Here is a 20,151-nt window from a genome sequence, read left to right on the forward strand (position 1 = left end):
GCAAACATCTTAAAATAACGTTTTATTTCACATACAATGAAAATAAACCGTTTTAAAAGTATTTGAATTTTTAGATTTTGTATCATTTGGCCTCCGTGAATCGTGTATCTCGTACCTTGTATCGTGTTAACTGTACCTGTATCTCGTATCGTGTTTACTGTACCTGTATATCGTACCTTGTATCCTGTTAACTGTACCTGTATCTCGTACCTTGTATCGTGTTTACTGTATCTGTATCTCGTACCTTGTATCGTGTTAACTGTACCTGTATCTCGCACCTTGTATCGTGTTAACTGTACCTGTATCTCGTACCTTGTATCTTGTTAACTGTACCTGTATATCAACCTTGTATCGTGTTTACTAAACCGTGAATAGTGTATCTCGTACCTTCTATCGTGTTAACTGTACCCTGTATCTCGTACCTTGTATCGTGTTTACTAAAACGGGAATCGTATATCTCGTATCTTGTATCGTGTTAACTGTACCTTGTATCTCGTACCTTGCATCGGGTTTACTAAACCGTGAATCGTGTACCTCGTATCTTGTATCGTGTTAACTGTACCTTGTATCTCGTACATTGCATCGGGTTTACTAAACCGTGAATCGTGTATCTCGTACCTTGTGTTGTGTTTACTGTACTGTGAATCGTTTATCTCGTACTTTGTATCGTGTTTACTGTACTGTGAATTCCGGGACATGTATCATGTATCCCGAACTGTATCATGCAGCCTGTAACATTTATCGTCTATCCCGTCCAACTACAAAATGATCGCTGACATGTTCTCGTTCTGACGAACGCTTTTGTACGTTTTACCTACGATTCTCTTCGTTTTCTATTCGTTTTCTCTTCGCTTCCCTTCTTTAACCGATCAGTTGAGCTTCTAACGTTGCAAACATCTTTAAAATAACGTTTTCTTTCACATAAGATGAAAATATTTTGAAAATTTGAAATTTTCGATTTTTGATCATTTGACCTTTGTGACCTTGAGCGAAGGTCAACATCAATGAAAAGCAATTAAGTTTATAGCCCTTTAACCAAGCTATCAATGTACCAAAAATCAAATCTGTATGTGTAAAGATATAGGAGTAAAAGGAAATTTAGTGCATTTTTAGGACAAATTTGAATTTTGGCGGGAAAACCAATATTTTTCAAAGTGCCATTTCTACGTCATTTTTTATCGCACGACCATAAAACTTGCACCGTTTGTCATGATTAATCATGCGCTTTCCAATTCATATAAAAAAAATAGTGATTTTGAATTTTAAATTTTTGACCTTGATTTGACCTCATGCTTAGACCTTGACCTTGAGATATTTTTTGATAACATGTATCAGAAAAAAGTTAGTACCAACCATGATCTACAAGATGCACTGATTGTTCAAGGAATAAAACGAACAGAAAAAGAGCCTGACTCAAAAGATTTTTTTTTAATTTTAGTTTTTTTGATAATTTGACCTTGAACGAAGGTCAAGGTCAATGAAAAATAGTATTTTTTGTAGCTTCTCTTACATGCTATTGTTGTGCCAAATATCAAATCTGTATGTGTATAAATGATGGAGCTGAAAAATTTTTAGTCATTTTTTGCCGATTTTTGAATTTGGCGGGAAAAACTTCGAAATTTTCAAAGTGCCATATCTCCGTCATTTTTCATCCAACGATCAAAAAAGTTCATATTTCGTCTCAGTGCATCATATTCTTTCGTTTATGATGAAAACAGTTTTCAGATTGAGAATTTTTTTTTCGATATTTTCTTTACCCCTTGGCGAGTTCATGACCTTGACATATTCTCTGATAAGATGGCATGGAGAAAAGTTAGCTCTGTCCCTGATCTGCATAACACACTGAACAGGAACGAAATAGAACGATCTCTTATGAAGTTATGATCGTTCAAAAAACGTCCAAAAATGTTCTATTTATAGATCTGTGACCTTGACCGTTGAACGTATGAACATAAAATTGCACCAAGATCGACAGTTTGATATTGTCTATCATGTACTAAGATATGAACGTTCTATCTGCATTCGTATTTGAGAGATTTTGTTCACAAAAAAAGTGTTAAGAATAATAATAATAACTAGATTTGATCAAGATCAAAACACGGGATTTCCAACAAGAAAATGATCGCAGACATGTTCTCGTTCTGACGAACGCTTTTGTACGTTTTACCTACGATTTCTCTTCGTTTTCTCTTCGCTTCCCTTCTTTAACCAATCTTTAAAATAACGTTTTCTTTCACATACGATGAAAATAAACCGTTTTAAAAGAATTTGAATTTTTAGATTTTGTATCATTTGACCTCCGTGAGTCGTGTATCTCGTACCTTGTATCGTGTTAACTGTACCTGTATATCATATCTTGTATCGTGTTTACTAAACCGTGAATCGTGTATCTCGTACCTTCTATCGTGTTAACTGTACCCTGTATATCGTACCTTGCATCAGGTTTACTAAACCGTGAATCGTGTATCTCGTACCTTGTATCGTGTTTGCTGTACTGTGAATCGTGTATCCTGTACCTTGTATCGTGTTTACTGTACTGTGAATCGTTTATCTCGTACCTTGTATCGTGTTTACTGTATTGTGAATCCCGTTCCATGTATCGTGTATCACGTACTGTATCATGTATCCAGTAACATTTATCGTCTATCCCGTACCGTGTATCGTGTATTCCATAGCGTGAATACCGTAGATTGTACCTTGTATCGTGTTTACTGAACCGAGAATCGTGTATCCCGTACCTTGTGTCATGTTTACTGTACTGTGAATTGTGTATCTCGTACCTTGTTTCGTGTTTACTGTGTTGTGAATCCTGTCCCATGTTTCGTGTATCCCGTATTGTATCATGTATCCAGTGACATTTATCGTCTATCCCGTACCGTGTATTCCATAGCGTGAAAACCGTAGATTGTACCGTGTATCGTGTTTACTGAACCATATATCGTGTATCCCGTACAACGTATCGTGTATCCAGTAACACTTTCGACTATCCCGTACCGTGTATCCTGATCGTGTTTGTCATACCGTGTAGCGTGTTTACTGGACCGTATATCTTGTATTCCGTACAGCGTATCGTGTATCCCGTAACGTGTATTGTGTAACTGTACCGTGTATCACGTATCAAGTATCGTGTATACCGTACAGTGTATCGTGTATCTAGTACCATGTTTCATGCATACTATACCGTGAAGCTTGTACCAAGTATCGTGTATTTCGTAAAAAGTATCGTGTATACCGTACCTTGTTTTGTGTTAACTGTATCGTATATTGTGTATCCCGTAAAAATATCGTGCATCCTAAACTGTTTATCGTGTATACCTTACTGTGTATCGTGTATACCATACCGTTATCTTCGGGGTTTTTTTATGATTTGACCTTGAAACATTTCATATATCTTCATAAGAGCATTTGCTTCTATAGAGGATCGAAATAAACATTTTCTTAAAAGAATTTGAAATTTTCGATTTTTGATCATTTGACCTTTGTGACCTTGAGCGAAGGTCAACATCAATTAAAAGCAATGAAGTTTGTAGCCCTTTGTCCAAGCTATCACTGTACCAAAAATCAAATCTGTATGTGTAAAGATATAGGAGTAAATGGAAATTTAGTGCATTTTTGGGACAAATTTGAATTTTGGCGGGAAAACCAAAATTTTTCAAAGAGCCATTTCTACGTCATTTTGTATCGCACGACCATAAAACTTGCACCATTTGTCATGATTAATCATGCACATTCCGATTCATATTAAAAAATAGTAATTTTGAATTTTAAATTTTTGACCTTGATTTGACCTCATGCTTAGACCTTGACCTTGAGATATTTTTTGATAACATGTATAAGAAAAAAGTGAGTGCCGACCATGATCTACAAGATGCACTGATTGTTTAAGGAATAAAACGAACAGAAAAAGAGCCTGACTCAAAAGATTTTTTTTTAATTTTAGTTTTTTTGATAATTTGACATTGAATGAAGGTCAAGGTCAATGAAAAATAGTATTTTTTGTAGCTACTCTTACATGCTATTGTTGTGCCAAATATCAAATCTTTATGTGTTTGAATGAAGGAGCTGAAAATTTTTTAGTGCCATATCTCCGTCATTTTTCATCCGACGATCAAAAAAAGTTCATATTTCGTCTCAGTGCATCATACTCTTTCGATCGGGATGAAAACAGTTTTCAGATTGAGAATTTTTTTTTCGATATTTTCTTTACTCCTTGGCGAGGTCATGACCTTGACATATTCTCTGATAAGATGGCATGGAGAAAAGTTAGGTCTGTCCCTGATCTACATAACACACTGAACGGAAACGAAATAGAACGATCCGTTACGAAGTTAGGATCGTTCAAAAAACGTCCAAAAATGTTCTATTTATAGATCTGTGACCTTGACCGTTGAACGTATGAACATAAAATTGCACCAAGAACGACAACTTGATATTGTCTATCATGTACTAAGATATGAACGTTCTATCTGCATTCGTTTTTGAGAGATTTTGGTCACAAAAAAAGTGTTAAGAATAATAATTAAATAAGTATTTATATAATAATCCGAATTTTTATGTTAATGACCGTAGCGACTAAACAACAACTGTTCTGATAACATATTGGAAAAACTAGATGATCTGACCACACGGGAACATTGTACGATGTTTACTTGCCGAAATATACGCAATTTAATTCCAATCCAAACCGCCTCACAGCTTCAGGTCGCCATCTTTGTTCAAATCAAAGCATCTGTGCGTTTGAAAGAGTCAGTATTGCAAAGCTTCTAAACGACTTGTGATGCAAATTTTAAGATTATAATAGAAACGAAATATGAATTTTAAAATAATTTGATTTCAATTACTTATGCTTTAGGTTAGCGAATCGTAGCAATTACTTACAATACACTCTAACGTTGTACTCAATACTGATCACAATGTTTTTATTTAGACATTTTCTATATCTTTCGCTTCATATCATTTTAAGAATTGATTTAGATTTCCCAATAATTTCGCTGATGACGTAACATTAAGTCTACAGGCTATATAATCAGGCATCTAAAGTCGATAAATGGAGGTTTGTAACACTTCGGTCCATTAGTTGTATGATATTTCGTGGCGTCGGTTATTAGAACGTGACACGGAAAGCACAACGATAATAAAAACAGAAGATCATTGAACATTCCCGGGTTATTTTCGCAATTTTTGAGACACCAATGTGCTAAAATACAACGGAAAGTAACACAGATTTAATTCATAAGTTAGCTATCGTATCGTAACCTACAGTATGTATTTGGACTAGACCTACTTTCGTTTTACAGTTTACGGATATGGTCATAAAAATAATTCATATTCTGAACCATAGTCGATCTAATTACTTAATTGCGGGATATTTCTATCAAGTATATTTGTACTTTTCATGTACAGGGTGCATCTTTGTTTAAAATTGACTGGTCTGCAGGTCCGATCTGACTCCCTCAGCTGACCCTGACCACAGGGCCACGTTAATATCGTATCCTTTTGTAAACACCTCATAATAAATGTATCAACGGCAGAATCGTCTGGATTACAATTTTTACCGTTTAAAAACTTTAATATATAAATACTTATTACCGGTTAGCTTGTAATAATAATAATTAAATAAGTATTTATATAATAATCCGAATTTTTATGTTAATGACCGTAGCGACTAAACCACAACTGTTCTGAATACATTATGACAAAATTAGATGATCAGACCACACTGGGACATTGTACGATGTTTACTTGCCGAAATATACGCATTTTAATTCCAATCCAAACCGCCTCACAGCTTCGGGTCGACATCTTTTCTCAAATCAAAACATCTGTGCGTTTGGAAGAGTAAGTACTGCAAAGCTTCTAAATGATCTTGTGATACAAATTTCAAGGTTATAATAGAAACGAAATATTGATTTTAAAATAATTTGATTTAAATTACTTATGCTTTAGGTTAGCAAGTAGTAACAATTTATTTACAATGAACTTCAACGTTGTACTCAATACTGATCACGATGCTTTTATTTAGACGTTTTCTATTTTTTTCGCTTCATTTCATTTAAAGAAATGTTTTAGATTTCCCAGAAATTTCGCGGGAAATAAATTTTTGATGACGTAGGAAGCCCACCTGCTATAGAATCAGGCATCTATAGTCGATAAGTGGAGGTTTTGAGTGGATAACACTTCGGTCCATTAGCTGTATGACATTTCGTGGCGTCGGTTATTAGAACGTGACTCAGAAAACACGACGATAATAAAAACAGAAGACCATTGAACATTCCCGGATTATTTTCGCAATTTTTGAGACACCAATGTGCTAAAATACAACGGAAAGTAACACAGATTTAATTCATAGCTATCGTATCGTAACCTATGTAGTTGGACTAGACCTACTTTCGTTTTACAGTTACGGTATGGTCATAAAAATAATTCATATTCTGAACCATACTCGATCTGATTACTTAATTGCGGGATATTTCTATCAAGTATATTTGTACTTCTCATGTACAGGGTGCATCTTTGTTTAAAATTGACTGGTCTGCAGATCTGATCTGACTCCCTCAGCTGACCCTGATTACAGGGCCACGTTAATATCGTATCCTTTTGTAAACACCTCATGATAAATGTATCAACGGCAGAATCGTCTGGATTACATTTTTTACCGTTTAAATACTTTAATATATAAATACTTATTACCGGTTAGCTTGTAATAAGAATAATAATAATAAGAAAAAACATAACAATAACAATAGTGATTTCCATCCGAAATGGAAATCCCTAATGATTTCACTTAGCTTACGGAGGAGGTTAGAAACATTTTCTGTTAGATTCGCATGCTCCGTGGAGCTTTATTAATCAAATTGTTGTATACAGTTTTTCAGTTTATTAGCAGTTTCGTCAATTCTGAGCAATATCATAAGTGAAATTGAGCTTCATAGGATCAAAAGCAACTGGACCAATACACACACTGTATGATGCTTGACATACTTGTACATGTGTGTGTAAAAGGAGCGGCTTTTCATCTCAAAACGACACCTTTAAAATATTTATACCCAGGTTCGCTGATATTTGGTCCGTCAGGGTCTTACATTCTTGGTCATAATTTGTACGTGAAGTCTGGCAAATAAACACAAACTCAAGATATATTAAGTTCAGGTAGTTTTATTAAGACAACAATATGTAAAGGACAAATTATACAACTCTGCCACACACTCCAACACACATGCTATATGACCTGACAGTAGCGTTTAGTGAAATATCGGCCACATGGCCCTAGTCCTCCGAAATACTAACGGCTACACGGCCATACTCCTATATAATAGACGACGGTATAAAAACTTACAACTAATTCATAGTCTAAACATACTGACTTCTACATGACTGACATGAAACCTACACCTATGACTGTGACTGGTAAACTATTCTATCCTCTATAGCCTAACATTATCATTTCTAGCAGTACCCTACATAATCTACCTACAGCTATTCCTATCAAGTCCTATAAAGACTTTCCATCTGCATCTACAAAGGTGTACCAGGGCAACCGCACGTGCAATATTCGCGCCAAATTATGTGTACTCGGAACACTTCCACTGTCAAATGACTAAGGAGTCCGAAAAGTATAAACAGCCGGTATATCGAACAATACAGTGGTAACTTGTAAGTAAACAGTCACCATATAATCTACTCAATAAAGTTTATAATTTCCTCAACTTTTACATATGTATCACAGTCGCGACTTTGTGTATTGATTTTCCCCGTCGGACTCAAGTATTGGAGAGAGATTTTCCCCGTCGGAATTTTTCGTGCCATTATAATTAGCCAATTAATGGACTTTATAGCTGTAATCCAAACGAATTGTTGATTACTAATAGTTTATTGTAATCAATGTTTATTAACAAAACTATGTCCATTGTGTTTTGATCGCGATTATTAGGTATTTTTGACAAAAAACATTGTAAATTCGTCGTTTGACAGTAGGGCAGCCGGATATTATTGAGCATCAATCAAACACGGCAAGTTTATGAGATTAACGGATTACTGATATGTATAAATGAAATAGCGTAGAATTCCGTGGGTATCATCATATTTCCGATAGTATGTTAAAATGTCATGTATCACTATAAAACATACCCCAGCCATGTCTTCACGCCCTTCGGGTAGATACTCCCCGTCGGATTTGTATATACTCCCCGTCGGATTCGTAACTTCCGGTATCACCCGGTGTTATCGGAAGACTGTGCACAAACTTTACGTAATTCATCGCTTATAACACGCTATTCAATTGTCAGCATATCAGCATCAAATTTCGTTTAACTTCCTTGTAAAGTTTTTATTGCACAAGATGACGATATATTATAGTATACTTGGAATAACTGAAAATTTTCTTACCATGCCTAAAGGACGAGTTTTAAAAAAAATGAAACGTAATTGAACTTTGCTGTTTCAAAACTAATTGTGAATTCTCCATTGATTGAAAATAAACATGACCACTGAGATTACCGGTAATCCACCCAGGTGTTGTAGTTTATTCAATTTGTATACCGGTATATTAAATGTACAGGTAAAACCTACGAACCCTTGAATTTGAAAGTATATTCATCCTATGACATCATGCGGTTTCCTCACAATCTGTCGACATGGAACATTGCATCATAATGCCACACTCATATGCTTCATTGATACTTTTACATGCTGCTTCCATCGTTCCACTGAGGAAATGTACGCGGTTTTCTGCTTGTTCTTTGAATTCTAAAATACTGTTGTTTTCAGCCAGTTGGAATGCTTCTTCTGCGTATTCCAGAGCTCTCTGAGTATTTTTACGGCGATAAAAGTAGTCACTCTTCGCTAAGAGGACAGACACTCGCAGGAAAGTGGTAATCGAAATATCCGAGTCCTCGAGCTCCTCAAGATATTTTCCAACAAGTTCAACAATCTCCGGATTCGGCGTTATGCCATCTTTATAAAGGCCCTTATCCCCACACCGGAGTAAAACTATGACCAATCGACACAGAGCAAAGGCGAACCCGAAAGGTCCATCTTTCCCTTTGTCACGTTTAAAATGGTCTAGCGATTTCTGGCAGCTCATCTTAGCCTGCTCGTGGAGATGTTCGTTTACTGACGAGCAATTAGATCGATTGGTGTTCAACAATGATATTTGAATCATTAAATTTTTCACATCATTCATGTATAACCAGCCAGCAGCTCGCCCTGTACAACAGGTTGGGTCTGTCTCAATAATCATTTTTGCGTCATCTAACACGCTCTGAAGTTTCCCAAGCTTTTTCTTGCTGATTAACATTCGCGTTTGACAAGTGAGGAATTCTAGAGTGAAATATTTCGGATTACAAGACTTTTGCGCTAGTTTAAGTCCAGACTTTATATATGGTTTAGCAGAATCTACATCTGCTGTGTTCAGGAACCTGCTAGCGAAGAGGTAGTCAATAATACAAAGCATGTCGACGTTACCACTGCGCCTCTGTCGTAGAACCATAGCGCGTGCCTCGAACTCTTTATACAATCCTTGATTCACTAGGGTACTGAGGTAGTTGAATGCGGCCTCCTGGCAGTTATTACGAAGTTCGTATGGTTCTGTAAATACTTGACAGTGTGGTGTATTTATATGTACAAATTTGATGGCGACGGGCGAGGACACTTCAATCCCAGGTCTTTTGCGACTAATTCGCCTGTCATCATTTCCACTTGCTCTGACATTTCTATAGCCCTCTTCGGAAATGTTCAAGCACATTTCTGGTTTATTTAATGAAAACGTTGATGGAATTTTACATTTGGAATGAGAAAATCTTGACTGCCAAAATCGGGTCTGAACTGAGCGTTGTCTGACTAGGTGAGATTGTCTCATCAAATTATGTTCATCGGAAATCTCATTACCATCTTCAGAGGTAGACGTTATTACAGTTGTGTGTGAGGCTGGGACGGGACATTGTTTATCAAATGTAACTGGGTTTACTTCCGGTAGTACATATGTGGGGGAGGCTGGGACGGGACATTGCTTATCAAATGTAACTGTGTTTACTTCCGGTATTACAGTTGTGTGCGTGGCTGGGACGGGAATATGTTTAGTTACTGTTACTTTGGTTACTTCCGGTATTACAGTTGTGTGTGAGGCTGGGACGGGACATTGTTTATCAAATGTAACTGGGTTTACTTCCGGTAGTACATATGTGGGGGAGGCTGGGACGGGACATTGCTTATCAAATGTAACTGTGTTTACTTCCGGTATTACAGTTGTGTGCGTGGCTGGGACGGGAATATGTTTAGTTACTGTAACTGTGTTTACTTCCGGTATTACAGTTGTGTGCGTGGCTGGGACGGGAAGATGTTTAGTTACTGTTACTTTGGTTACTTCCGGCTCCCTACTCATTACTTCAAGTGCAATAGCATCCAATCGTCTTGACACTTCCAGAAATTCATTGTTTACTTCCTCTATCATGTCGGTTATAAAGCTATATTTCCTCCTTAATGAGTCTTTGAAAACAGTTAAAACATTATCATTCGGACACTGGGACAGTTTCTTTAACAACGCAACACATCTGTCTCTTGGGGTTTTCTCTGATCTTATACATTCATAGTCATTAATTTCTAATAAAGTTTCTTGATAGAACGTATCCAATACATCATTTGCCTCTACATTTTCTAATATAATGCAACAGCATTTTTGTAATGCATTCTTTAAACCTGGATTGACAATATTTGCAGGCATATACGGTTGGCACTTGAAACAAATCCCGCCACTATGAATATCGTCCGATTCTCTGAAGCTCTTGACATCGATAGAATCTACTGAAGGTAAATGTGTCGTCTCTCTATATACAGGTGATGTTTTGGACAACAACTGGTCTAAATGTGAATAACTTTGTGTTAAAGCGTTCCTGAAGGAACTGTACGCGTCAGGGCCACGAGTGGGAAGAATTCCCAGTAACATCCGACATCGCTCCTTCCTTGTTTTACCCGTGTTGATAAGTTCATGGTCACTCTCAGTAAGGACGCCATCTTGTTGTAACTGGTCAAACACATCGCGCGGTTCCAGCTGATCCACTAAAGTCACGTGATTCTTTCGAAGAATTTCCTTTTGCCTGTTGTACATTGTCAACAGATCTGAAATAGGAATTCATTTTTTATTGTTATTATCATTACTGTTCCAAATACAATGCATCCGAGTTCACCTAGAGGTAAAACATCTTTCTGTTGGTACATTGTTGATTTGAATGCTAATTTGGCATTACAGGTTTATTCTCCAGACTTTAAAAACCTGCTTCTTTTCTTATCTTCAGTTGACTTGTAACATGGTCAGATGTTAACAAGAAAAATCAATTATAATATACATCACATGGTCAAAAGTCTTTCTGCACAATCTTATCCTGATATATAATCTTACCATTTAAACGTTTCTTTCAAAAAAATCTGAATTTGTTGTTAAACAAAAATTTGTATGTAGAAAGATAATGATTCATAAAAAAAAATTTCCATTCCATTTTTTTCCGTTGCCGTTTACATGAAGGCTCAAAGGTTTATTTACTACATGAATTTTTGCAAATTTTTTTGATAATGATGACAATGCCACGGGTACTTTGATTTAGTTGATAATTTTAATTTCTTCTTACATATGGGGCATTGCGCATGGATATTTAACATGAGAAAATGTCTATATATTTTTTTCTTTATCAACACACCAAACAGCGATAATCAGTAAAATAAACCATGAATGAAGTTGGTATGAGTTATTGGGGAAAAAAAGTTGAAAATACAAAAAAATTATTGCAAAATCAAATTTTGCGGAAAGACTTTCGACCTGAAAGTGTAGATTTTAATACACAAAAATCTGTATAGTTCTACATGTAACATGATAGGTATCAGTAAACTCTCAAGATTCTCTCTGAAGATCTAAACTTATCATTGCAGACTTGTATTGCTGTATTGAACTGATATATGTATAGATATATTATATTTTATCAGCGAGCTGAGTGACTTAAGATTACAAATGCATTGAATATATATAAAACGTAGCGTAACTACAATTGAATGAATTGATCACAGCTGGCATGAATGTAGCGCACAAGCCCAAAATCTATTGACTACAGACACAACTGGTTTGTCCGTCAGTTGTAAGCTGAACAAAACTACACTTGTATGGGGTTAGGTGAGGGGTCGCTTAAAACGAACTGAAGAAAAAACAAAGAATTAAAACGGGATTGAACATTTTTAAAATCCGATACGATTAAAGGGTATCGTGTGTTTCCCTATAATATACAGACAAACAGTATTACACGGATGGCTGACGTCATTTATACTGCATGGTTGCGAAATGTCGTCGTTCTTGTCCCATTGTGTATAAGAGTGCGTGATATCGATATTTCAATGACTCATCTTTCTCAGCATAGTGATTACCGGTTAATATTAATATACTTTCATTATAACTTTAAAAAAACTGCAATTTAAATCTTGGACGACGTGCACAATATATGTATTTCCAAGATCATATTCTGATGAACTTAGCAGGCTTATCTGTATGACATTACGTGCAGGACGACTTGATATGGATAAAACAATTCCGAGAAAGGACAAAACAAAGAGATACCCAGTATATAAATTTCTTTATCAAGATATTAAAACGTACGTTAGCTTAATTATTTACCAGGTCGCCTTCGCCATGACAGTTTATAAACTGTATGGTCATGTTGTCAACGTATTTACATGTTGCTGTTTTAATTTCAAATAAATTTCAAAACTTTCTGTACAAAATTTATCAGTTTTAGATTAAGGTTTACTTAGAAATTAAGACGATTTCCAGGGTAATATGTTCCCAAGTGGTGCCCTCCGTACACGTCCAAAAAGCAGTGTAACGACACAATGATTTGTTTGCATTCACGGTCGATACATTCCCCGTGATATGTTACCGCTGTAACACAGGCATACTGATTCTCATTACCGTTAATATGATAAGACATCATCTACATAAACCATAAAAAATTAACAGTTCATTTTAACTTACCTTTCCAAGCCGGTACAGTGTACACTACATAAGCCTATCCTAGTTCCAGTGCCGTATTTTACAAAGAAGAATTTTTGTCACGTGAATTTCTATTTGTGAGCACTTTGGAATCCCTAAGAATTTTATGTACATGATTATGTCATCGATTATTTTCCACAACACTTGTTTTTTCACCAAGCGGCCCATTCTCTTTTAACAATAACTCGATTAAACGTCAGTCAGCATATCATGTTACCCAAACATACAGTGTGACTGGTTTCTCTGTTAGTTTTTGTATCCAGATAATTGTTTTAACCGACTCTGTTATGGTGTTATATTTATAACACGGAATGTGTTCTACACAGCCGTTTTCTGTACATTTTAGACCCGGATCTTAGACAGTTGTATAAAATATTTTAGAATCAGATATATCCATTTAAAACACAACTACACAATACCTCGTATTCAAAATAGTTGTAAGAAGAAGTACAATATGCCTTCTGCACACTCTGGGTTAAATGTACATGTGACAGTTTTACGTGTGTGAAATGGACTGTTTTCATACAAATCGGGTACAATTTGCTTCTACACACTCTGGGTTCAATATACATGGGTCAGTTTTACGTGTGTGAAATGTACTGTTTAAAAAAAAATCTGATCACAAAAGAAAAAAATGATGTAATGGAATAAATAAATGTGTATAAAATTACTGATTCTGCTTGACCAATACTTTGTTGTTCATGCTACAGTATTGACAATTACTCAACATCAATATTGGTCGTTGAGACTCACGAATTTGGTATGGCAGGATCTGGACTCGGATTTAGTAAGGGCGCAAGGGAGTCCATTTTGTTCTCAATGTCAATTTTATACCTGGAATATTTTGAGAAGATGGATTTGATAATAAGAAATTAATACATAACAGGGGCGTGGCTGGACAGTATTTGATGTGTAAACACTGGTAACCAGACCATGCAAGCGGTCTCAATGGTTCTGGGGGCATCCGAAATAAATTTGAAGTTCAAATCTTGCCATTTGGTTGTATTTGGACTTCCAAAAAAACAGGAACACGACATAATAGTCTGGATAAGTCAATGCTACATGCACATCTAACTTTAAACGTACTGGCCAGTTAGTTAAATGACACTAAAGGTTTACAGTATTCAGAAAAAACGTAAAATGTAACATTTCTTAAATACACCTCAATTGGAAAATGACGTTCAAGCACCGGCTTGTGTGCTTACACATATATATATAATAGCTACGTACAAGTGCCTGTTATATGTCTCTGTTTATATAAAAAAAAATATAAATATGCACTTATAAAAGTAAATTCAAACTCACGAAACATCACGTGACTAACACGTGTACAAAACCAGGCACATGACTTGGTAATCATCAATTATCGTTTCATTTTCAAAATATGATAGGCGTGTTTTTGAAGATGAACCGGGTAAGGGAAGTAACTCTTTATAGCTTAGCCTACATAAGGTATTTCGTTTAAGCGTTGATGAAAACTGCCGACACTAGAAGCGAGAAATTATAACAGAAATCATTAATAATTACACCAAAAAATGTTAATTTGATAATTTAACAATAAAAACTGCACGAACGCAGCATTATCACAATATGTCTGTGGTATTTGGAATACCAAAATGTTTAAGTTCGAACTCCAATTTACTAAAGATATAAACAAAGTAAGCAAACTCAAAAATTCACTGAAATTTCACTGCGTTTCTCTCTCCCCCCCCCCCCCCCCCCCCCGCCCCCCCCCCCCCCCTCCCCCCCCAAAAAAAACAAAAAAAAACGAAATATATTCACTCATACTTATCACTCGTCCCAAAACGGTAAAAGTGGAATAAAATCGCGCTTCTGCTCTTTCTCCAAATAATCAGGATTAAGCAAAAAAAAAAATTTTTAATTGTTTATTACATTGATTGTTTTAATAACCACAAACTTATTTTGCAAGATTTTATATAGCTATATCTCTCCCAATCTTAAAAATATACATTTTTGTCCAAAATATTTGTTTACACACATAATATTATATAATATTAACGAGGGTTGGGACTCTCACACGCGCGCGCGCACACGCACATGCACTCACACACTCTCCCTTACACACACCACCGCCACCACATACATATTATATCGATCGTGAATTGGCAATTAGTGTCAAGTCCCTGTGCTTGCTGTCTGTACAACACAGCATGAGTTATCAACATTGCAGCATTTCTTAATTAATTGATAGAATGGTGTACATCAATATCGATAACGGTTCATTATTCTCAAGGCAGCCTTTGTTATCTTTCATATAAGTATATTGTAAATCAGCCAGTTTCGCTATTTAAACTAGTGTTCCTGCAACGATAAAATTTGATGTGCATAATCAAATCATCATTTGTTTTCATTCTGTACCAAATTTGTTTTTTTTAAAATCAATGAAAAATAAATCGCACCTTTTGAAAGATGATAAAACATTTTCTATAGGGAGTTATGTAAGAGGAAATGTTTACATAACTGAACACGCTGTGTAACATTCCCGCTATGTAAGTAAGTAAATTGGGCGAGCCATCTATCTCCATTCTAAGTTATTATGGGATGGTATCGGCAGATTTTTGTCTGTATACAACGATGTTTCATACTACTGTATACCGTTACACGGAGAATTAGGAGGGGACAGTTCAATATCAATCAATCCCAGACGTGTTTTAACGACACATTTTGGGTTTCATACTCGTTTGTCATTCAGTGAAGCGAATATACAACACAAAACATTGCGGGGGGATAACTTTCTAGATGAATCAGCAAGATTTGACAGCTTAACGATAAAATTTTAAAAGGGTGTTTGTTGTATAATAATAAATTGTTCATAATTTCAGCTTATACCTATTCTTTTTTTTTTTCTTTTTATAGCAAATTATCACAATATTTGTATTTTATTTTTTAAATTATTTAAAAGGTGTGAAATTATATTTTTGCTATAGTTGATCGTTAAGTTAACAAGGACGGTGATGTTGAATTTCGATAAAGAGTAAGGTAACCTCGTATAATTTTTAATGAATCTGTATGTGAATCATATTTTTAATAGCTTCCTTTGTAGATTTTCCTGTACTAACCGAATCTATACCCGCTAATTAAAAGTTTCACCTATGGCTTCACCTGGCACTCCCAGCAAACACGGCAGGTCATTCCATTATAAGATTATAAATCGCAACACTTAATGAATATTTTATATTTATTACCTACGGACAGGTATTTCAACGATAATCGCGCCATCATTCAATAGATATTTACAACCTACTTGTACTTTTGGAATCAAACGACAATTCGTATGACATGTACCATAAACTATACAACCGTTTGAATTATCCAGGATGTCTTGAAAATTGATTAAGTTATCTACATATATGGCAGTACAAACTTCTTGTCCTGTTTACTGGTGTCAGATAGCGTTTTAGTATTCACAAGTTGTCCTATCGCACCGCGTGTTGCACCTAGCGACTAGATAGGTTCGTTCACACAAGATGGACAGATGTGGCTTATGCAAGCCGTTGCCACGCCGTTACTATACATAGACGATACACAACCGACCGTATCAATAATGCATTATAGCAAATTTATCAACTCGTAAATCTGTCTCACGTGAACATAGCCGCCGTAAAACAGGGAGATGATGGCCAGTTTCTGGATAATATAATTATGATCAACGAAGCAGATTCAAGAGGTTGTTTTCATCCTCGCCAGAACAAGATGCGTGGATTTAAGTGACAATGTTTCAGCCGGTAAAGAGGCTGAACTCCAGGCCAGCCGTTGTATCACGGAGATGGACTTCTATTCCAAATACAACCAAGGTAAGACTGATAGATGATACAGATTAAAATTTTATTTCATTTTGTTATTTTTTTTAACGACGGCGATATCAACAAATGCAGTTCTATGAAATTCTATAATTTGTGAATAATATCGCAAATGTAAATGTGCTAATTTTTATGTAATTATGTTTCGTTCCCAAATGATCTTCAAAGGGATAATTTCAGATTGAAATAACTTCTTTCAAATATGTTATTATGTTTTTCTGCACTTACCACTTATTGGACAGTCATTTACCTCACACTTTAATTTTTTACAAATTCTAGAGAGAAATAAAATATGTCTGTTGTATTAACCAAACAGATACAGACAAAGCGTGTAAGTTTAGAATATCCATTACATAGTTACACAGTGTATTCTATGCACTATGTTGCTGATCCGAATGTTAAGCTTTGAATTTTCTGTCGTAGTTGCACTGTGTTGAATATATGTAATATGAATACATCGCGATCCATGTATTCATATCTTCTTAAAGACGATTTGTTACTATGATCATATGTCAGGGTATCGGGCCGACCATCAATGCGCCATTGAATCGTTCTTTTTTATGTTAAACGTGGATGTGGCGTTGTGGTATAAGCTGCAGGCATTTCTGGCTAGGCGATTAGGCGCCGTTGTGTCATCATACACAGGTTTTCGATACCGGATATTGATTATTGTACCTTATACTTATTGATATATCTGAATGTATTGTTCTGTAAATAAATGCATTATGATAATTGTATTTTTATACATTTTAGGTTTAAATGTATGGGGTAATGATTTATATGTTACAGAGCCTTATTAAGTCTAGATTTCAGCGCCGTATAGTTGGACAATGTATTGTTTTAAGCATTGATGTCATTCTTTTTTAGTTTCATCGGGTTATGGTAGCACACCACAGTAAGACGGCCTGGCCATGGGCAATTTTTTTGTTAAGCAAATAACTCCTGTATTATGATATGCATAAAAAATGAAAAAAATAAATGTACACTATAATTGATATATTCAGTATGAAGTAGTCATACAGGCTTCACATTTATTAAAACAAAAATCAGTAAATTGGTTCCGGATTTTAAATATCCGGATTTTCCGAAAGTGTGTTTACACAGGAAATTTAGAAAAAAAATTGTGTAGAGAATTGTGCCATTTTGGGTCAAATATCATAATACTTTGCAATTTTTGAGAATTTTTTAAGCTGTTACCATGGTATTCACAGCTCTAAAAATCACAGAAAATATCAGTTTACTTATCCTTCAGAGCTCTATTAAAATTGCAAATGTTGTACAGATTTCAAATATATATACTTTATTAGAGGTTATATGTAAGGTTAACTGGCAATGTTTACATATCTAAAACATTTTTACTGTACACTGCTACCTATGAAACAAATTTTGTTTGCAAACTGTATGAATCGTTTCATACCCCGATGAAACTAAAAAAAAATTGACATCAACGCTTATAATTAATTTTTGAAAATGATTTTCTAATTTAAAACATGTTTTATGTACAATTTTACTGGTTTTAAATGGGATTCTTTTTCTCAAATCAATACGCAACGTCAATTGTCGTATAGTGACGTCACATTTTTCGCGACATTCTCGGAATTTCTTTCATAGAAGAATGAAAAGAATTTTTCGACCAATCACATTTGAGTATTTACCATGAAAACAAAGAAAAATTAATTATTTAAGGATTGAATCTTGATTTGGTCGATTTCATGGGGTCATGAATTGAGTTGCTCTTGAGACAAATTTAATGAACTGCGAGCAGTTCATGTTGAATTTGTCTCAAGAGCAACTCAATTCATGACCCCATGAAATCGACGAAATCAAGATTCAATCCTTATATTTCAATTGATTTTTTTTGGAATAAAAAAGTCGGTCCAGATATCAATGTCTCGAAGCATGTGCAAGTCCAAATGCGGAAAAGCCCGAGGAGTTCCGGATTATGCATGTCTAGTCGGTCGAGTAAAATAGTCCGCAATTTTAGGATTAAAAACAGGATTATTATGTCAAAATAAAAGTATTTAGCATATCTGGTCTTTCATAAAATACAAGAATACATTATAAATTTGATAATTTTAATAATTATTCCATGTTTATAACAACAATGTAGAAAAAGTGAAATCGTTCCGCGGAAGGATTTTAACCATGTATTCATACGCACTGATCAGTGTTAATCTGGTCAAATTCATGAGCAAATGAAACAGATTAAGTTTGGAAGTTTCATTGAGTCCAACTTGAGAAGAAATTGAAATATATATATATAATTATTTTTTTTTTCATGGTAAATACTCAAATATAATCAATTTTTCTTTGTTTTCATGGTAAATACTATGTGGATCGGTGGCAATGCTCAGCTTGTGACAGTGCTCAGTTTTTGACTGTGCTCAGCTTATGACAGTACTCAACTATCTATCCGATATCAAATCTAAAATTCAGTACTATCAATAACTATGTGAGTAATCTCCACGTACTTTGATGTCTTTTCACTTCATTGGATTACTAGAATATATTGATTGCGTTGTTTTATCGTTCAACAATAGACTTATCTCTCTATAGTAGGCTTATATCTCTCTATATTAGACTTATCTCTATATAGTAGACTTTTATCTCTCTACAGTAGACTTTTATCTCTCTATAATAGACTTTTATCTTTATCTATAGTAGACTTATCTCTCTATAGTAGACTTATATCTCTCTACAGTAGACTTTTATCTCTCTACAGTAGACTTATATCTCTCTATAATAGACTTATATCTCTCTATAGTAGACTTATATCTCTCTATAGCAGATTTTTATCTCTCTATAGTAGACTTATATCTCTCTACATTAGACTTATATATCTCTACAGTAGACTTTTATCTCTACAGTAGACTTATATCTCTCTATAGTAGACTTATATCTCTCTATAGTAGACTTTTATCACTCTACAGTAGACTTATATCTCTCTATAGTAGACTAATATCTCTATAGTAGACTAATATCTCTCTACAGTAGACTTATATCTCTCTATAGTAGACTAATATCTCTATAGTAGACTAATATCACTCTACAGTAGACTTATATCTCTCTATAGTAGACTTATATCTCTCTATAGTAGACTTATATCTCTATCTATAGTAGACTTATATCTCTCTATAGTAGACTTTTATCTCTCTATAATAGACTTTTATCTTTATCTATAGTAGACTTATCTCTCTATAGTAGACTTATATCTCTCTACAGTAGACTTTTATCTCTCTACAGTAGACTTATATCTCTCTATAATAGACTTATATCTCTCTATAGTAGACTTATATCTCTCTATAG

General features: G+C 34.9%; 2 protein-coding genes across 2 annotated transcripts in view; one reads left to right on the forward strand and one right to left on the reverse strand.

Annotated features, from left to right (window-relative positions):
• Positions 1-8,226: 8,226 nt before the first annotated feature.
• LOC117323290 lies at positions 8,227-11,101 on the reverse strand. The gene has a single exon (XM_033878423.1). It carries the CDS (start codon positions 11,099-11,101, stop codon positions 8,606-8,608), a length of 2,496 nt encoding a protein of 831 aa, XP_033734314.1. The 3' UTR covers positions 8,227-8,605.
• A 5,500-nt stretch (positions 11,102-16,601) lies between these two features.
• Positions 16,602-20,151, forward strand: part of LOC117323291 (cyclic nucleotide-gated cation channel alpha-3-like) — a 38,050-nt gene continuing 34,500 nt past the window's right edge. The window contains exon 1 of the mRNA XM_033878425.1: positions 16,602-16,839. Within this exon, the coding sequence (XP_033734316.1) occupies positions 16,759-16,839 (81 nt within the window). The 5' untranslated portion in view covers positions 16,602-16,758. The remainder of the gene's footprint in view (positions 16,840-20,151) is intronic.

The sequence above is a fragment of the Pecten maximus genome, chromosome 3 (assembly GCF_902652985.1).
Source record: "Pecten maximus chromosome 3, xPecMax1.1, whole genome shotgun sequence".
Classification (NCBI taxonomy): Eukaryota; Metazoa; Mollusca; class Bivalvia; order Pectinida; family Pectinidae; genus Pecten; species Pecten maximus.

What these genes read in the sequence shown, in the direction of transcription:
- LOC117323290 (XM_033878423.1), bottom strand. Translation starts at nt 11,101, where the DNA reads ATGTACAACAGGCAAAAGGAAATTCTTCGAAAGAATCACGTGACTTTA.